The following is a 20,868-nucleotide window of genomic DNA, read 5'->3' as shown; positions in this document are numbered from 1 at the left end:
GGGTTATTACAGACCTACCTTCCCAAAATTGCTTGTCCTCAAGCAATTATCATTTTCATTTCATACGTCATATTTTACTTGACCCTTGATTTTATCTTTGAATTGAATGATAAATGACTAGATGAGAGAACTTTGATAAATAAGATGCTAATAAAGATTAGTGAATGTAAGATTTCAAGATTGACTTATCATTCAATTTGTGTTTAATGATTAAATGATCAAAATGATGAATTATAGATCTCATGATATCGAAATTGTTGAGTTTCCCAAATGATTCCAAGCATAATTTGATCGATACCTTCATCATTGAAAGATATAGTATGATTGGTCTTTATAGTTTCGATATATACTTCCCTTGATGATTCATTTAATAAAATAGATAGGTTAGCATATTGAGCTCAAGTCCTTTTGTGTTTCATACATTACCTCCTTAAGAAGATGAAAATCTCAATGTCCACGGCCCTAGATACCTATCTATGAGTAGGCTCCCTCAAGGCATTGGGACCACATACCCATCTTGGATTCTTTCTTTAGGGATTTTGGCATCATGTTCTTACCTATCTTGGACTCTTTCCTCAAGGTATTCAAAACCATGCCCTCACCCATCTTGGACTCTTTCCTCAAGGCATTGGAACCCATGCCCCTACCTATCTTGGAATCTACCTATCTCGAGCGGATTTACTCTATCTCTCCTGTCTTGAGAATAAGTCACTTGTATGAACTTAGATTCATCATTTGTTTAATCATATTTCTAGGGTTCTTTAACAAGTGTATTCAATAGTTTGATCTCTTTATAATTGTAAAAGATGGCAAGATCATGCTCTGATACTACTATATTGTCCCCACTATTAGGGTTAGTAAATGACAAGTAATGATGGCAAAAATATTTGGCAAATCAAATCAAAATGTTTTATCCATTATGAAATATGTCCATATATTTATTATAGCCAATATATGTAAACATATTTAACACTCTCCGCCAAGATCATCTTGGCTCATATTATGTCATTCATAATGAATGCCCTCCACCAAGTTTATACTAATCAGATCATTCTCCACCAAATTTATACTTGGATCATTCTCCACCAAGTGCACTTGGATCATAAAATAACATTCATACAAAATGTCCTCCACCAAACATTGTTTGGATCGTACTATATGACATTTAAAATGTCCTCCACCAAACATAGTTTGGATCAATTATTTCCTATAAGAAATCATATTCATTTATTATTATGTACATCGTCTCTATACATCAATGATCCTAATGTCATTTTTATAAGTTTATATATATATATATATATATATATATATATACACGTGCAAATTTATATAAATAATTAAATAAACTAATATATAAAATTGATATTAACAACATTAATATTTATAATCATACCTTTCTAAAATATACCTTTGCCTTTGATGGGTTTCATGTCTTCCACTGCACCGTTACCTTATTACCTTTCACTTACATCAACCTTCACTCATGTCTTTGTTTTAAATATTTGTGTACTAACATTCCTCCACGTCAGCTTGGACAGACATCTTCTAAATATTATGTTTTTTCCACTTATTGAATACTACCTTAGATACTCCTATACATGTGGCAATTATGGTTTTGCCTACTTAATAACTTCACTAGCTTATGCGTGAGTTCTGCTGGTCAACTTTTCCTCCACATTTATCTCCTTGCTTTTGGCTCGCATCCGCTATGTTTTCAGTCTTTGGTCTGTTGTTATGGTGTTAGAGTTATGGCTATATTGAATATCGATTGAATGTCCTATCTTGGATCCACGTGGGGTTTATAGATCGAGATGCAGATCAAACAATAAGATGAATATCTAAGTTATATTCTCCCCTATGTTTTTTAATATTTTTGGCTTATATACTGTCCATTTATTTATTAAGTGTCGCAGCCATTAACCACCAGTAATCTAGTAGGAAAGGGTTACGACCATACGTGACTCACTCCAAATTAGGAAATTGATTTCTTTTCATTAGATAGTCAATAGATGACAGTATAGAAATATTAATTCATAAACATATATATTCATTTATTAGGAGTATTTATTTATTATTTATTTATTATAAATATATTCCATAATAAAAATATTTAATAATTTATTATAAATGGGGAAATGTTTTGATTGATGTCTAATTAAAATAACAATTATTCTATTAGGAAAAGCCATTTTGTGAATTAATATCAAATTTCAATATTAGAGGGGGGATATTACAGAAGTGATATCTTGATCTTGCTTGCTAGGTGGATAAAATATAGGACATGGAGGGATATTTTGCTATTGGGATGGAGAGATAACATCTTGGAAGAAATGAAAGGGTACGTAGGGATCTTGGTCTTGATCTTTTTTGATACTTGTTTCTTCATTTTTTGAATAGTCCTCTTGACATGGAGCCTCTTCTAAGGACAAGGGAGTATCTTGTGTCTGGGTGATAGGCATGGTAGAACATAAAAGTTTTGGATCTTTGACTTTAGAAGCATTGAAAAGATTTGAAGCAAAATGCAGATTAAGCTTGGATTTCTTTCAAGGTAGCACTTGAGGGTAAACATAAGTATGAAAAGCATTAGATTCACTATCCGATGGAATAATGTTGGCTAGATTTGATGCATGGGTGTTGGAAGAAGTAAAGGTTACAAGAGAATGACTAGTAGACATGGCTTCATTAATTTGATCTTGCTTGATAGTAGCATCTTCATTAGATAAGTCATTAGGATTTTTTCAATTAAGTCATCATGAATAAGATCTTGGATTTTATGTTTTAACTCCATGCAAATTGAAGTCTTACGCTTGTTAGTTTGGTGACATTTACAATAGTTGCTCCACATGAGGTGGCTTGAGACATAGGATGAGGTTGTCCTCAAGAAGTTTTACCAAAACTGGTTCATAAGATTGTCCCAAAGGAGTTAAGATTCTCTCTAAGTGATGATTAGGTTCTTCTTAATGTTCTTGCAGATAGGGAAGGCTCTCAAGGGAATAGGATACATCTGTTTCTTCACTTTCTTGATCAAAGATAGATTCATCATGAGACTTATGTGAATACAAGCAATACAATGTTACACATTGTTTGAATTTTTGTCCACTTCTCATCCATGAAGAATCTTAAATAAACTTTTCAATGTGCATATCACAAGAATCTTTCAATTTATATTAAGAGGGTCAAAAAACAATAGATCTAATTTATTTTAGTGAATCTAAATTCTAAAGTTAAATTTTATCTCATTGTGCACTTAATATATTGTGTCTAACTTATTATGGTTTAACTGTCTCTTTTATCTTGATTTTCTGCACAACTAAATAGAATTGTAAAGATTGGTTGGTTATTACATCCAAGAACTACTTAATGTTCTACCTTTTTCTACAATGATAGCCTTGTAAATTAGCTCTCCAAAAATATATAAAGCATATTCTTGGCTAAATAGATTAAACTTGATGCTAATTTAAGCTTTCTATCGTATCATTGCTTTGCTTGATGATTATGGCAATGTTGCCATTCTTTCTTCTATAATTTCATTAGTAGAAGTAATGAGGTAGTGTAAAGTGTTGTTATCTGTCGCTAATAATTGTCTTCATAATATTTTATTGTTTTCTCAAGATGTAGTACAGAAACTCTTGGTTGCATAACACAATCAGTCTGATGTTTATATGTAACCTAGTATTGCACCAAGATGTCAAATCTCAGTGACAGAAAAACCTGTCATTGTGATTTGGTATGTTTAATGATATTTTAAAAATATACATATTTATCTTACATGTCTTCTGTATCTCTCTTCTACTTTATATGAGTCGGTACTTTGGACAAATTTGATGGTTCGGTTTAATGGCTCAGCTTTTGAATCTGACTTTATTTTGTACTTAGAATCTTTGAGATTACATGGGCAATGCCCATTTGACTCTACCTGTCATCAAAAATGCTTTCTCTTTTATAGGTTGATTGCACTTTTATTTCAATGATGTATTCATTGAAGTTTCATACTTTCAAATATTGCAGTGATAAAATGTTATTTTCTTCTATTCTGGTGGGACACAAACATGTTTATTCTAGTTGTTTTGAGGTCTTACTAAGTTTCCAGAGTTTGTTATAGTAGTGCAGTCTCTAATTATAAGCAATTTTATGATTCAGTATTGTTAGTAATATTTTAGCATCCACTCACATCATACAAAATTACCAGAGGTTTATTCACATATCATTCAGGGATCATTTTTATTGTTACTTAGCAAAAGCTTAATCAACTTCATACAGAACTAACCAAAATCATATGGTACCAAAGCTTACATGCCACACTGCATTCTGCTATTTAAGAGAAAAAATTTATTTGGACTACTTATGGGCTAACCTCTATATTGTACTTGCCCCAATAATCTAGATGTTATGAAAATGCCGTTAAATTTAAAAAATAAGTAATTGTTTTCTCTTTTTGAACATTTTTAATGTTATTTCAAATTCAACATTTTCCCATGAATTTCCCATTTACTGCCACTTTTATCATAAAATCTTATACTTTGCTGATTTTTTCCCCAAAATCTATGCTGATATAGTTGGACATGCATGACAGGCAATCATGAACAATGCTATGGCATAGTAGCCTCCATGGCCAGTGAACATATTGTTTTCAGATTGATAAACTGAAAATCAGTGTATAAACGTACACAAAAACAGCAAAAACTTGGGAGAACATTTAAAAACAGTTGAAAGAAGAGAATGTAAAGAAAGGCAACCTTGATATCTTTGTTTGGAAAACTCTTTTTCTTTGAAACCAATCCCTTCAAAGTTGCATTATTTCCACTATTTTTCTTTCCCTTCTGTAATACATTCTTTTTAGCAAAATACTTTTCCACCTGGAATAAAAAATAACATACGTAAAGAAATTAACAAGTGTAGGCGTCACTTTCAAATATTCAAAATACGCCTCATGCACCCTGTCAAATATCCTACCTACATAAGAAAAAATGCTACCAAATAAGGTGTTACTCTTGTTTATTTTTGAGGAAATATACAATTTAAAATCTATACCTCTTTTGGATCAGTGATAAGAACCTCCCTTGTTGTCCTGGTGCCATCTTGCTTTGTCGTGTGAATAATGCGCTTGAATACCTTCTTTGTTTTTTTGCAATTATCATCCTTATTCCACAGGGTCAAGTCCTTCTGGGAATCCTGCAAGCCTTGGTCTCTTTTCCCTTTAGAATTTGATCCAACCTTTTTCTTCTTTTCTTCTTCTACTTCATCATCTATTAAGTGTCCAGTACACAAATAGTCATAAATTATCAATACAGACTATATAGTCAGGAATCAATGTAGAATGACAACATTAGCAAAATATACAAATATACATTAAATTCTGCCAATCTGTAAGAGATCTAATATTTTGATATAAATGTGATCCATCTTTTGTATTGTTATTATCAACTACTCATACCGTTCCTTTACATATTATTTAACTTTCAAGCTGAATACAAACAAGCTAAGTAATGCCCAGTACAGAAAGTGATTATACTAGAAGAATGAAAATGGCAGTTTGACGAAGGACCAATTCATAATGGTTCAAATGTGAGCTAAACAATAGGTAATGAATGAAGCTAATACTTGAAAAACCCTTTGACATCAAGGGTTTCAAAGAGGATGAGATACTTAGTATCATTAATGTCAAAGATTCGTGAAACGTACATATTCAAGATAATGAATGATAGTAAATACTAATTGAGCTAATTTAAATACATATAAAAGGCATTTATATCAATCTGGAAAATATACATTCAGACATTCCGATTTGATGACTGAGATAATTATATAGAAGATGCAATATAATAATGATCCCTACCAAAAATTATTTGAAAAAGCTAAATAGTGTCCTCCAGATATTAACATCAACGTAAGAGAAAATTTGTCATTAGCACATACATATTGTGAATAACAAGGTCACAATTAAATACAAGAGCAGCTTTAGACTAGAGATCCGCATTGCATGATGGAATATTGGAGATGCTTTGTGTAAACTGCAGAATCATATGTGATTTGATCATATTGAAAATGAAAGCAATATTCTTGTGTGCTCAACGGTAGGAATGAACCTGCAGAGTGGATGGATTTGTTTGAAAGATAACAATAGAAGGTAACAATTGTATCAAATACTAATGGTATAGTGAAGTTTGCAGTGATAAACGAAGGCAAGGTGCAATGAACAAAGGTGAAGTGTCTTCAATTTATATCAACATCAAGTATTGAGATCTGCAGTAAAACATTAATAAGAGCATTTGAACTAAATAGTAATAACTCATTTGGAATTGCCACGCTCATAAAAGTTTATATATTGGAACATACAGCCAACACCAGAACAAAGAGGGAGACCAGATACGACCACGATAGTGAATATGATTTAATGCTAAGTGGTAAGCATCCACAATATAAAGAGAATATAAGGTAAAGTAATTAACCATGTAGGCAACTTGAATACTTGCCATGTCATCAAAGGCTATGAATGACAATATTGCTGAAGAAATGTCAAACAAAATGAAAGCCATTTGAAAGCCTATGCATAAGAATAAACGATGCCATACACAGTGACCATTGGGAATTGTTTTCGAAGGCTCGCCATGGCCCACGATGAAACTTATATTGTTTTTTAAGGCCAAAGTCAACACAAAGTTTTAAGGAGTAAAGGCGATTTCATAAAACAAAGAAATACATATCGAGAATCAGTTAAATACAAATCTACTTGCTATAAAAGATGATTACACAGAGCCTGACAAGAAGGATTAACAATACTCAGTATGTATCGCTAGAGTAAGTTAATTAAAGTTAAGAAAATTAAAATTGAAAGGGTGTGACTTAATTGTGTTATGAAGAAACAAGGGAAACAATGTTTCATTTTTGAGAAAAAAGTCACAGCCACTCATAAGATATAATAAGGACTATGTAATTTTAAATAAAATAAGTCAGTGGAGAATGAAGAAGTAAGAATAAGTGTATAAATGAATGCAGAATATCAAAGAGGTGTTTAAAAAGGAAGAATGATTAAACGATGCAAGTGAACAGAGCAGAGTATATATATAAAGTATATATACAGGTTTACTTATCTGATATATATATATAAAATTGGAAGTATGAGATAGTAATGACATGGAGTAAATCTGAAGAAGTATATGCAAATAGAATATAAGAGGAGTTACGAAGATTTATATTATACAGATATAAAATAATGGAGAAATATACCGGAGAGAGTAGAAAAGTGATTCAATTGTCCATCATCAGTTGAGTAAGCAACATTATCAAGGTGGAAGAACAATTTGTGTGCACTGGGTTGCTTCTCATGAAGACAAGCAGTGGGAGTTGATGCTTCCAGTAGATTGGTGCCTACAAAGAGTGGGGGTTGGTGCTTCCAATGGGTCGGTGCTCATAAACATAAAGATTGTAGCCTATAGCAGGTTGGTACCTACAAATAATTGTAAAAGAACAAGTCAATATAAAAAACAATTATTTGCCCTGGTTTTCTCCCACATTGGGCTTCCACGTAAATCATTGTCACTGTGTTCATGTGCACAACTGTTTATTTCAGTATTTGAAGTTATTTTGTGGATAAAAGTCTTAAATTGCAAAAGTTGTTATTGTAATGATTGAACCCTAAGTGACCTCCTCGCCTATATGTGTTGATCAAAAGACATGTCTAGGATCATTCTGAGGTTTGAATCTTTATGTTGAAGGGCTTCCAAATATTTATGAAGAGAGATTATCATAGGAGACATATTGGGAGAGTATCATCCAGCTTATTTAACACAAAATATTCAGCATATTCATGCCATTTGAAAATTGTTTTGCGCATCACACAAGGTGTAATACTGACATTAAGGCAGACACTGGACAATCTTTAGCATTTAAAACAGGGGCAAAGTAGTTTTCATTTTCAATAATTCCTCTCTTTCTACGAGCTGTCCAATAATGAGAGAATTGGATAATATTGATTGAGTGTTTCCATATATTTACCAGAAATCAGAGCATTTAGATGGACCCACATCCCTTAATTGATTGCTGTTAACATTTGCATGTACAATGTTAATCCTGTAAATGTGTTTGCTTTGAGTACAATTTAGTGTATGTCATTTCCGACATGTATTCTTTGCCAAGGCATTCACAATTTTTAGTAGTTGGATTTTTACACCATATTGTATAGTTGTTTTTTAAGCTTCTTCTTTCCCAGCAGACTGAATTGTTTCTAATTTGATGTTGTTAATTTGTCTTGATAATTTGATTTTAATTAATTGACTAAATGTGAACAATTATGTGATGTACCTTGAAGATCTTTATGAGATCCTAGTTATTAATATTACCTATGTGAATTGAAGAGCTGTTAGTTGGTCATATGTTAACCACAGGCTGGAGAGACACTTCTGCAGTCACATTGTCAAGCCCATTTCATTGGTTATGCATGAACTGAAATGACCTTTTATTTGATTATTGCTGCTTTTTTAGTTAAATATCACTCTGTAGCCTCATTTTGGATCCTTTGTTTCCCACACATAGGCGAAACAAGTGTTCTATGGAGAGTTTGAATGAACTTGTCTTTGCTTATTACAACCTTCGTCTTAGGACCAAACAGATTTTGGAAATTGATTCCTCTCGAATCACTCTAGAGGAGATCGATCCAAAGTCAAAGTGGCTCACTAAGGCTATTGATCTAGTCTTCATTGAGGTGGACCTTGACTAGGTTGACCAGGAAGAGGTTGAGGTTGTGGGTATGGTAGAGGAGGATAGAGCACATTCCAACACACATGCATGCACACTCATAGTTGATGTTGATCATGAGTCCACCTCACATGCAAGGGCTATGGCTACTCAGTCCTCGAGGACCTACCTTAGACACCTTTGCAGAAGGTAGACATGATACTTTGAGGTTAGAGCTAAGGATGAGGTCGAGGATGAGCCTTGAGCTAGAGCTTGAGCGGATAGACTTTTCTTTTGGTTACAATGTTATTGTTTACACTTTACACTTTACAGTTACACACGCTTATTTCATGAAACATTTGAGTCATTAGGTTTATCAATCTTACATTTAAGATTTGACAACATTTATAATTCTATATATCTGTCAAATGACCCCATGTTTTCTAATCAATTTAGCAACAATTTATATTTTAGGTATGCAATGGATTTATCATTAATGTTCCTTGTTTATGAATATTAGCTTTTATTTGATGATGTTATGAAATTTTTAAGTTATATTCAATATGCATGAAACAAGTTAATCATTAAAATCTCTAAGTTTCAAGGGTATTTTTTTCCATTTTGCCAACTTGTTCGTGAGCCATAGTTGAGTTGTGAGTCGAGTTGGCCTTGTCAAGTCTGAGTTTGGGAACTATGGTTTCATCTTTCATTAATGTTCCTTGTTTATGAATGTTAGCTTTTATTTGATGATGTTATGAAATTCTTTTAATTATATTCAATATGCATGAAACAAGTTAATCGTTAAAATCTCTAAGTTTCAAGGGTTTCTTTTTTCATTTTACCAAGTCATTCGTGAGCCATAGTTGAGTTGCGAGTCGAGTTGGCCTTGTCTAGTCTGAGTTTGGGAACTATGGTTTCATCTTTCATAAATAAGCACTCAAACTTACAAGGTATGCCGGTTGGGAGGTGGATGACCTGACTTGGATCAATTAAGTTGTAATTCAATTTATTTTCTCTAATTTACATTCTCTATAGCCAACTCAATCAATTATCTTTTCAACAAATTTCAATAACAAATCATCTTTATGGAAAATTACCCATGTCTTGGGCTCACGGAATTCAGAATTTACCACTTTGGTGTGCTCAAGGTTTTTGGGAATCTCCATGTCTTGAGCTTAGCTACTTCAAGTGGAAAATGACTTGGTCTTGGTCTCGATCCAAAATTTAATCTCCAAAGCCAAATAAGTGTTGAGGCTACCATTAGACATTAAGGAATAAGATGGGTGGCTAGGGTTCATGCCAAGTCTAGGGTGGGAAATAGACATTGAAACTAAAATCTGGGAAACATGATCACAATCCATCACATATTTTCTATGTTCCCCCGAGTTTTCGGTACAAGGACGACGAGGGACAGCAGGACAGGTTTCCGAAACGGCAAATTTTTTTGGCGATTTTGGGAATGGGAGGGGACGGCAAATGGGGACGGCTATATATATAGGAAAATTTTAAAATATACATTGAAATTTGCAAATATACATGTCATTCATATGAAACTAAGCACAAAGCATGTTATTTAAACACTATACAACCATAACATACAACATTTGAATGCCATCTAGGAAATAATATCCGATTTCAGTTCTCAATTGTCAAAATGCATATCAATATCAATGAACAATATCATAATGATAAACATGATAAATCTAAAAATCTAAATCTAAATATGCCTAAAGCTATACGCCCAAAGGCTAGAGGGCTGCCATAAAGTAGTAAGTATCAATGTCTCATAAGCATGTTGATGTTCAACATAAAAAACATAACATAGAAAAATGAAGCAAACTGCTGCTCCTATTCTGCCTATACCGGATTTGGAGAGGTGGGGCCCACCTCAGCGACCTAGTAAGGAGCCTTAAAATCATTTTTTAATATTCACTTTTTAATTTTTTTGCATCAAAAAAAAAGAAAATTAATTTAAAAAATTTGGGGACAGCTGGCCGTACCCGGTATGGTTGGGGAACGTCTAGGCATCCCCTTTCCATACCAAGGACGGCTAGCCATCCCCCTTTTTTCCCCAGCCGTCCCCAAGTTTCGGGGACGTACCCTGGTAATTTGCCCTTTTTGGGGACGGCTGGGGGATGTCCCATACCCGTCCCCCCGTCCCCAAGACGTCCCGATTTCCGAAACTCGTTTTAGGCTAGGTACACATCCCTGGGGAACATAGCATATTTGTCACAATTTGCATAGAAAGATTGCAAGTTATATAAGGAAGATTGCATACTATAGTGTACATGCATGTGATTGCAGATTACATGAGTCAACAATATTCATTGGTGGTAGAGATTGAAGAAGCCATTGATGAGAGAAACAATATTATTTCTCAGTCATAAATATCTATAGCGAATAAAAGAAGGAACGTGCATTTCGAACCAAACAAATAAAGAAGGCAGTGTTTGAGAGGGAGTAGTTGATAAGAGGACTCCGCACACAAACAAAGAAGAATAAAGATTTGGTCAAATATATAATGGTTGAATGAACAGAAGAGCATGTGAGACTGCCATGGGGAAGAGGGAAAAGCCCACAACAAAGGGATGAAGAATAGCAAATAAACCACCGTGAACATGAAGAGATTAAATGTATACAAATAAGGTGGAAAAGGCATCGCATAAGGAGGCATATATATTTGTATTTAATCACCATTCACAAAGGAAAATGGGACTTGGACCCTATATAGGTAATAACAAATTTAAGGTATATGGTAATATTCATTTTATATTTCTTCTTATGATTGAGGTTATATGAAATATTATATCAAACATTATAATTGAGAATGAATATATATATAATGAATTTTTCAAAATAAATAAGTTATATAAATAATGTTAAGTATTGATATAATAAAGAGGCGTGGTTTTTAAAAAGTCACCATCAAAATATAAAAAGTTAGAATAAAGATATAAAAATATAAGTGAATCAGAAGGAAGCGAGAAAATGAGAATATGTGAAGTAGAGTCTCAATGAGGAGGAACTCTCTTAACTAAAACCAATCTCAAATCCTAAGGGGATTCATCATTCTGGCGTCATTCTTTGTCTACATGAGATAAGTAATAATTATTATTGAGTATTACATTTGTCTACTAATTATATGTATTTCTATATATGAGTTATTTGCCTTCATCTTTTCCTCTGAGTACGTTTTTGCAAGAAGAGGGAGATTGAGATTAAGTGGGAACCTAAAATTTCATTAGAGGCAACCTTGAAAGAGAGGGAGCAAATAGAGGATAAGACTCAATAAACCTTTGGTGATCTCAGTCATATTGTTTCAGAGGGAGTAAACCATGTTGAGATGGACTCTCAAATGATCAATAAATTGTAGCAGTCAAGAGGATTGTGATTCACGAATATACCTTGCAACTATGTGATTTTAATAGGCCTACCCCCCTATGTACATCATTGATGCAAAAGCACCCTAGGCTTGCTTGCAATCCTGTATGTTTAGAGGGATTTTGGTTAAGTATTGAGGAGCATCGAGCTTGGATTTTAGTGGAGTTATGCTTTTTGATGGTTAGGGATGTGTTGGAGACACATTGGGGAACCTTTCCTCATGATTGCATAGAGATTGGATGGATTGAGTTGAAGTTTGAGTTGTTTTTACCTTGCTGTTGGAACTGTGTTTTTCTAGTTTTTGGGTGCTTGTTGCGAGCTGTGTAACTAATTTTCCACAATGAGTTAGAGGCTGCACACTTCAAGGGTTGAAGAGGACCTAGAGTACTTCCTTGTGTCCAAGGTGCAAGTTCTAATTCCTTATAAGTTGGGAGATATGGCAATTCTCCTGGAGTATCGATTTCTGGCAGTTTTGCACGACAGTTTTCTATGTGTGACTTTCGGGATGGGTGCGCACTTTTCCTTGGGGAATCAGCCTTTGCACATTTAAGGGGTTGTAGAGGACCTAAAGTACTACCTACAGTTCAAAGCCCAAGTTCTAATTCAATTGGAGCTAGGAGATATCGTGATTTTTCTCGGATATCGATTTTTGGACATTTAATTGTTGTTGCAGGCCAACTTGTGGAATTTAATTTATGTATGGGTATTTAATTTGTGTCCTAGGCCGACTTGTGGCTTAGATTGGTATAAGTAGGGGTCTTGTGGAGCCTTTTAGTCATTGAGTTGGGATGGAAGGAAGGATGGATGCGAATTTGAAGAGCTAAAGCTGTGGCTTAGGAACTAGAGGATCTCTTGGTGGACCTGAGGGTACAAGTGTGAATTCTTCTTGATGTTCTTATCCAGTTGTGTATCTGGACTAGCTGAGATTGGTTGTAAGTTGGATCTCGTTGGACCTTGCAAAACTGATTTTGTATTTGTTGTTTGTATTTGGCCCTAACTCGAAAGGCCTTATAGTCGAGCATATTGCATGTAATCAGTTATATTTATGAACAAATTATTGTGAGTTGGTATCAGATCTTGCATTATTGTTTCTTGTTGTTGTGTTTCCGCAATGTGTTTATATAGTTGGGGGCTAGGACATCTCCTTTGGGGATACTCGTGTCTTACACTGCGTCAATCATGAGGAAGTGATGACTTCCAAATGATGTCATTTGTAATTGTAGAACTTATTGAAAGGTGACGATCTTACAATAACTTGATTTTCTATTGTGATGGATATCCTACAAGGTCTATGCAGATCATGGTAGATTGTACCATGCATGGTGATTGTTTATATGGTAAGCATTATGAGAATGCATGTGCACATATCTTATAAAGATTTTTTGAGTATATGGTAAAGATTATGCAAATTAATGTTCTTGAGGCCATTACACAAAGTATGTAGTGAATATCATATGACTTGATGTTCTAGAGGCCATTATTCACAGTACTTGGTGAATATCTTGCATCTCATTCTAAAGGCAATTACTCAAAGAGTATCTGGTGAATCTCATATGTTGATATTTTGAAGACCAATACTCAATTGTGATATCAAAATGGTGAATATCATATGTTGATGTTCTGTAGACTGTTAGCTTATTGTGTATATGGTGAATATCAAGTGATGATATTTTGAAGACCATTGCTCAAAGTATTTGTTGAATATCATATGTTGATATTTTGAAGGCCAATACTCATAATATCAAATGTGATATCAAAATAATAGAAATCTTCTTATCAAAGATTTTCTTAATGTGTCATTCATAAAGATTGTCAGTGGCATAATATTTGTCTTGTGTTTATCCTCCCTACCTAAGAGGGAGTGTTGATGTTTGGTAACTTCAATTGAATAAAACTATGGCTATATATAAATATATATGAGATATAAATTTATTATGCAAGAGAAATTAATATAATATATATATGTGTGTGTGATTATGTTTGTTATTATTTAATTATCAGTTTAATGAATAGACATGTCCCACGAAGGGACATGTCTCTTCTTATCCTTTTCTCATTATAAATAAGAGGTCGCTGCCATGTGGAGCACACATACCAAATACATGGCAGTGCATAGTACATTTGTAGCGATCCTGGAAAACCAACAAAATACACTTTTCATGGCATATCTATGAACAAGTGTGCAACATCAAGCTAAAATATGCAACAAAATAGCAAGATAAGCATGAATTAATAAGCAAAGTTGAACTTGTCTACTTACTTGGAGATTTCTGATTAATGAACCAAATATGGAGGATTAATATGTTTGAAGACAAATTCTCCTCCAAATCCGGATTCTCAAACAACTATTTGACTTCCTCCACACTTGCAAGTAATGGATATTAATGTACAATGAATGGACATTTTGCATGAGAATCCCCAAAAACGTGGTCTCTTTCCTTCAATACACACGACATTTTTTGCAAAAATACCAAGTTTGAAGCCATTTTTTATCAATAATGAGGTCTCTTGCTGCCATGAGATAAGTCATTTTTGCAATTGAAAGACAAAAACGTGTTCACTAATAGAAAATATATGGATCAAAACCTTAAAACGGCTTCTATTTGAGCCAAAATATGATCAAAATTGATCCCAAATCTGAGCGTCTTTCACCAAAATGTGGCTCAAAAATGCAAAAATCTGGGTCTTTTTTGTCTTGGATGGGCAAAATCATGACCCAAATGCTTGTGTATAAATTAAAACTCGAAAATGCCCCCCTTGTGATAGATTTTGTGGCTTAAAAAGAAAGAACTCTAGGCATTTTTGACAAAAGCATGCCCTCCAAATATCACAAAATGCATTGTTTCTTACATGGATTTCAACACCTAATGCATGGGAATGCATAAATATGCAAAAACGACCTTGACCTTGAAGTTTTCAAGCCATTACATGAGCAGATCTAAGCACTTTTTTATGAAAAACATGTTCTTGGAGAGGGAAAACATGAAGTTTTTTGCCCTTGAATCTTCAAATCCCGGTTTTCTCTTTGCCAATGCATGAAAAGATATGCAAAACACACTCTAGGAGTGAGTTTGCATATTTTAAAAAACATGGATTGGCTACTTTATGCAAAGCGCACTCTAGGAGTGCAATTGCATATTTTAAAAACATGCATTGCCCTCAAGATGCAAAACGCATTCTAGGAGGAGCAATGCATATTCTAAAAACATGTTATAATATGTCTTTTAGTGCAAAATGCACTCTTACAGGGTGATTACACATTTTAAAATATGCAAAACTCACTCTAGGATGACCATTACATATTTTAAAAAGCATGTAAAATGTTTTTTTAGTGCAAAACATGGTCTCTAGGTGCAAATGCATATTTACATGTAATTGGGTTGAAGACATGTAAAGCACAACTTAAGTGATGAATTAAGCACATGTCAATATCACTTAATTGGGTCAAAAAGAATATTTACACTATATAGTTTAATAAATATGTGCAAATATCATTCAAAAAGTAATATTTACTTAGATGTTTTAAATTAAAATATAAAGTAACTCAAAAATTAAATGAAACTATATAGTTAATAGAGTCACTTAAGTGAAAAATTTAAAAAAACAGCTCAACATGAGAATATAACATAAAGTGCACTATAGTCACTTATAAGTGATAAAGTAACTTCAAAACATAAAATAAAGTGGTCTTATGTTATATTTTTCAAAAAGTATTTAAAATATATAAGAATCCCTGCTTATTCTAATCAAAGAAAGTCAAACTTGGACTCACAAAATTTCGTCACACAATTGGTGTGCAATCAAGGAGTCTTAAGCAAGTACTAATAAAGCATCACTTTACTAATTCTCAACACAAATGCCATGGACTAGTTATATTATTAATGAAATAGTGCCTTCCAGATTGTACATTAATACTGATATAATAACAACAATGTGAAATATCAATTCATGACAGTAATAGCAAATTAACATCTGTTGTTTAAAACACCATTGACTGGACTCTCAATTTATGTGAAGATTAAGTTAAACACACAACAACTGCACATGCGGTTTAGTTAGGATAATACGGACCCATTTTCAACATTGGTGGATGTTGTAAAGGAGGTCTGGTTATGCTGCTATGTTTGTGCCACATCCATGTCCAGACACCATTCTATATTCTACCAAACGCTGCCCACAGTAATACACTCGGCCCAACAGCTACAAATCTGGCGCAAGTGGTGGCCTGCACTCTACACATCTTCTTATAACACGGAGTCATGTCTTTCTGATGCCACTATTGCACTGTCTGAGGTCACAGGCTCTAACCTGACACAGCACAAGTTGTTGCCACTCCCATCTTCAGCAGATGCTTCCGTGGTGTATATCAAAGTACCCACGTGTATGTTTCCAAATGCTCCAACTACCCAACTAAACTCACAATGTCAAATTAACTTCTCTAAGTTGTACTTGTTGCAATCACTGTCTAGATGTACGTGATAGATTTTTCTGCAATTTCTTCCCAAGATGAATCTCCTAGAACTAGCTAGGGCTACGTCCAACTCTTCCACTTGCTATTAAGGGTTTGCGTCCTTAAAGCAATCAGTCACATTTAAGCAACCGCTTTCGAAACAATATGTTAATATATTTTCATGGTCCCAATCCCAATGCAAATGCTTTCTTTTATAACCTCGGAATGAGGAGAGATACGAACAACTTAGCAATGTAGGATAAAAGACTATTTAATCTTTTAGTCACTTAAGTACTTTATAACTTTATAACACTAAAATATTTAAATAAATCACTTAAGTCACTTGAACTTTAATATCTCTTAAAATACTTGTTTGATTACCATGTCGTCTGAAATAGGAATCTCTCCGTATAACTCCCCATGTGACCATATACACTTTCTAAAAATAGAAAGGGTCCATCTCTATTACCCTTGACTTACTATACATAGTAAGTATGGAAAATGGAGTCCAAATGACATTGAACGAAGGCCAAATCCATAAATCGCTGAATGTTGGTGATGAATCAATCCTCAAAAGACCCTCTAACCATCCTCATTAGCCTACGAGGATCCAATATTAGGCTAATCCCTGAAATTCTAATGCTGGCAACCAATGGAGACATTACAAAAGATAACATGATGTTTTAAAATATATGATTGCGTCTGGAGAGTCCACCTTGTGGGCACTAAAATGATCATATCTTTTGACTGCTAAGTCTAATAGAGCTCTATTATAGACTAAATCAAAGAGAAAACCGAAGGAAATGATTTGAGCAAAACCAAAGGACTAAAAACTAACAAACACACACTCAAACAAGAAAAAGGACATTGAAGGCTTCAAAAATGAAGCATAGGCTCAACAAACAGAAAAACTAAAAAGACTTGACAAAAGCCTTTAGTAAAAGGATTCATTATATCAATCGGGGTTGATTGATCAAGGTTATCAAATTAAAATGAATTGACTTTACAGAAAAACGAAACTAAGTTGAAAAATTCTGTATTGTTTCCTACATTTTGTGGTGACAAAATGCAGGACAAGGATGACTTGAAAAAAGTATTTCAAAGAGAATTCCAACAACTTCAAGACGACAAATAAATTGTAGCAGAGATCTATAGTATGAGGCTAGGAAAGAATGATACCATCAGAGCATATGGTCGACAACTAAAAGAACTGCTAGGGAAAAAGGATAGGCAGTCTGCAGACAACCTGAGGAAAAGGGGCTTCATAGAAGGACAGAAATCCTCAGTGAGGAAGATGATGAAAATTGTTCCTCCAAATACTCTGGTTTTTAGATTGAATAGTCTTTGAGAGCTTTCATGACCTCCTTGGATAATTCTCTATACTTTGGGTCTCCTTATGTTGGATTTTCAACTACCTTTGAACTTTCACAAAGCTTTGATTTCTTGACTATGTATGGCAGCTCCTTCACTACCAGAGTTTCAACCTTAGAAGGCTACACTGATTTGGAACATTTCTACTAGCTGTAATCTATTACAAGGAGATTTAAATGCATTCCCCAAAGCATCAATTCAGCCTTAGTCTCTTGCACTAACCTCACGAGTCCCACAAATAAAGCAGTGTCAAAACTTCTTAAAGATTTACTGCCTTCTTAATGAGTCAAGCAATGTTTCTGCAGGCTACGGCCTTCAAATAAAATATAGGAATGGTATGGCTGAAAACCACTCGCCAAACTAAATATTTAATATAATTATTTTTCTTCAACAACCACTGCACAAAAAATCTTTTCTTTTTTCTCTTTTGCAAACACCATAAATTCATTGTAATTTGTATTTGCTTGCAAATTGCACAAATTATCCAGAACTGTTCTAGTGAAAGCAAATACCCAAACCCGTGATAATAACTTCAGCACAAATCCATAACCTGAAAATCTTTAGTACATGCATGAAAACTGAGTGATTTCACCTAGAAATAGCTAGGGCAGATCTCTCACTGCCAACAGTGTCCCTTACTGTTTTTGTCCCAGTGATAGAGAAGCTAAACAATAGGTAAATCTCTTAAAAGGGTTTCATCAAAATGCACAGCCAAGAATGAATCGAATAAGCCTCTTCAACCTCTATAATAATATCCTTCCTAGAACATTCTAGACATTATGATTTAAAATCACTTATTAAATTATAATATTTATTTCTCCACGAAGTGACTTCATCTTATTTCTTTTAGTTTTCTGCCACTCTAGTAACTTAGAACTCCCCTCTTAAAAAAATAAAATATGTTGTGTTTCAATTTTGCTTTTTCAGCAATTTATTGTTTAATTATTAATTACTAATTAGTTTCTCATACATCAAGCAGAAGTTGGAGAGAATATAAAAATAGCCCAAAGGTAAATTCTAAAGATGCCAAGATGCTGTGAATCTCACTATAGATCAATTTTAATAAAATTAACTTTCCAGATATATAATATCTTTATAAGAAAGTTAGAATGCACACGAAATGTTGAAACTTCAATAGGAAAGCATAAACAGACAAATCTTGGTCCTCTGAAAACAATGTCATTGCCTGAAATCCACTCTAAAAAGGTTGGTGCTCTCCAAGATAGTTGTAGCATTCAAAGATGTTAACCAAAACTAAAGACATTACAAGTTGCGCTTTCTCTGAAGGTAATAATGTCAATTGCATGTTTTCTTTCAAGAAATGCTCAAAACAGAAGATTATGTTAGTTCTTTGGATTGAACTACTAAGCTAAAGATTCACAAATCAAGAAGCAATTTTCATTCCTTCACTACCATTAAGTTCTTGTGGGATAGTAGCAAGGTGCTATCCGCAAAGTAAATATTATAAATACTTCTATGCATGCGACCATAGAAATTCAATGGATTTGACTCTCCATTTCGATTTTTGCATAAAAGGTTAAATCCATCTGCTATAATGCTGAATAGATACAGATACAATGCATCCCTTTGCCTAAGGCTTCAGGTAGCTTTGAACAGAGAACAGAGAACCTTTGACATAGAAAATGATGTGGTAGTGAGGAAATCATTGATCAATTACACAGACGTGATGAATGTCAAACTGGTCCAGTAGATTTAATTAATATAAATACCCAATTACAATTTTCAATTGGCAAGAGGAAATGTTATCTATTTTGTTGATATTGCATGAATGATTTCCTATGCAGCAACAAGGATGCCCAAATGTTTTTTCCCTTTTACGAAGCCAAGTTTGGTTTTAAAGACATTTTTTGAACTTGTTGAATCTAAATTTCCATAGGTTTTCTTGCAATTATTTATATTGTAACAGTGGCATTGATCTTAGCACCCAAAGTATACAAATTTTCCCACGTTTTGCTATCAGAACCAGGTTCTCATGTTAGAGCATTTCAGATGTGCTTCACTCTTTTTAAATACACAAATGGTATTAGGTGATTAATTCATTTATGCCAAAACAATTTCCTGCTCCTGATAATCCAAACATATTAGGCACTTGGGGACTTGGTCAGAACATAAGCCTATAATGTAAGCCACATTGATCACTTGTTGAAGAGAGTGAATAATAAGATACCAAAGGTTAACATGAGCGAAGAGAATGGTGTAAATCCCTCACTAGGTATGGCATCTCATCATAATAATTAAGGACCACATGAAGCCATAGATGATAAGGTCATGCTATCGGGCCTAGGGTAGAGGACACTTGGGAGACCTCATCATGTCTTCCAATACAAATCTTGTTATGGTTGAGCTCCATTATAGTCATTAAGATTTGTTGTGCGGAGTCATGTATATTTCCTAACCCTAGAATTGTATGTATTGCATGAATTATATCTACACTATTACCTAGACTACTTGTGGGTTTCTGAAACAGGTCTATCTCATTTTATTTTTTAAGAAAATGCATTGTATCTCTATGTCTTGTTATTTGTTTCACTTTGATTCGTGGATTTAGGAAAAGCAAAGTACAAGGTGATCCCAAAAGGAGGCATTAGAATTATTATTTTGCATTCACCAATTGCTAAAGCAAAAGAGAGTTAGGCTAGAAATTTCTGACAAATTATACTGATGATGACTGAATTCTGAGTTTGTAATTGTGTATGACTCCTTAGCAAACAGACCGTCATTCCAGAGGTTAACATTTTCTCAAAATTCAAATGACCACTTTAGTCACCTGAAGTAATCCACAATCTACTCTTCTAGTAGACAGTTTTCTCTTAAGTTTTGTGTGCGGGTTCTCTGACTGAAGACCCTTAGCATTACATGAGATCAACCTTACAACATGTTAAAGTCAATCCAAGTCATTCGTGATAGTTAGGTTGCCCCCATAACATCAAATGCTTATCAACAGATTCCCAGGGACAAAATATCTTTTG

At 33.9% G+C, this 20,868-nt stretch overlaps 1 protein-coding gene across 3 annotated transcripts in view; it reads right to left on the bottom strand.

Annotated features, from left to right (window-relative positions):
• The window catches only part of LOC149558382 (transcription initiation factor TFIID subunit 1-like), a 153,395-nt gene that overhangs the window by 11,044 nt on the left and 121,483 nt on the right, over nucleotides 1-20,868 (bottom strand). For all 3 annotated transcript variants that reach the window (XM_089832636.1, XM_089832635.1, XM_089832637.1), the window contains 2 exons: nucleotides 5,035-5,249; nucleotides 4,740-4,859 (listed from right to left, as the gene is read on the bottom strand). In XM_089832636.1, the coding sequence (XP_089688762.1) occupies nucleotides 4,740-4,859; nucleotides 5,035-5,249 (335 nt within the window). The remainder of the gene's footprint in view (nucleotides 1-4,739; nucleotides 4,860-5,034; nucleotides 5,250-20,868) is intronic.

Source organism: Cupressus sempervirens, chromosome 5 (assembly GCF_028749045.1).
Source record: "Cupressus sempervirens isolate cs-2001-9-10 chromosome 5, ASM2874904v1, whole genome shotgun sequence".
NCBI classification, from domain to species: domain Eukaryota; kingdom Viridiplantae; phylum Streptophyta; class Pinopsida; order Cupressales; family Cupressaceae; genus Cupressus; species Cupressus sempervirens.
The sequence above is the reverse complement of the archived record's forward strand: the minus strand, read 5'-3'. Positions and strand labels throughout refer to the sequence as shown.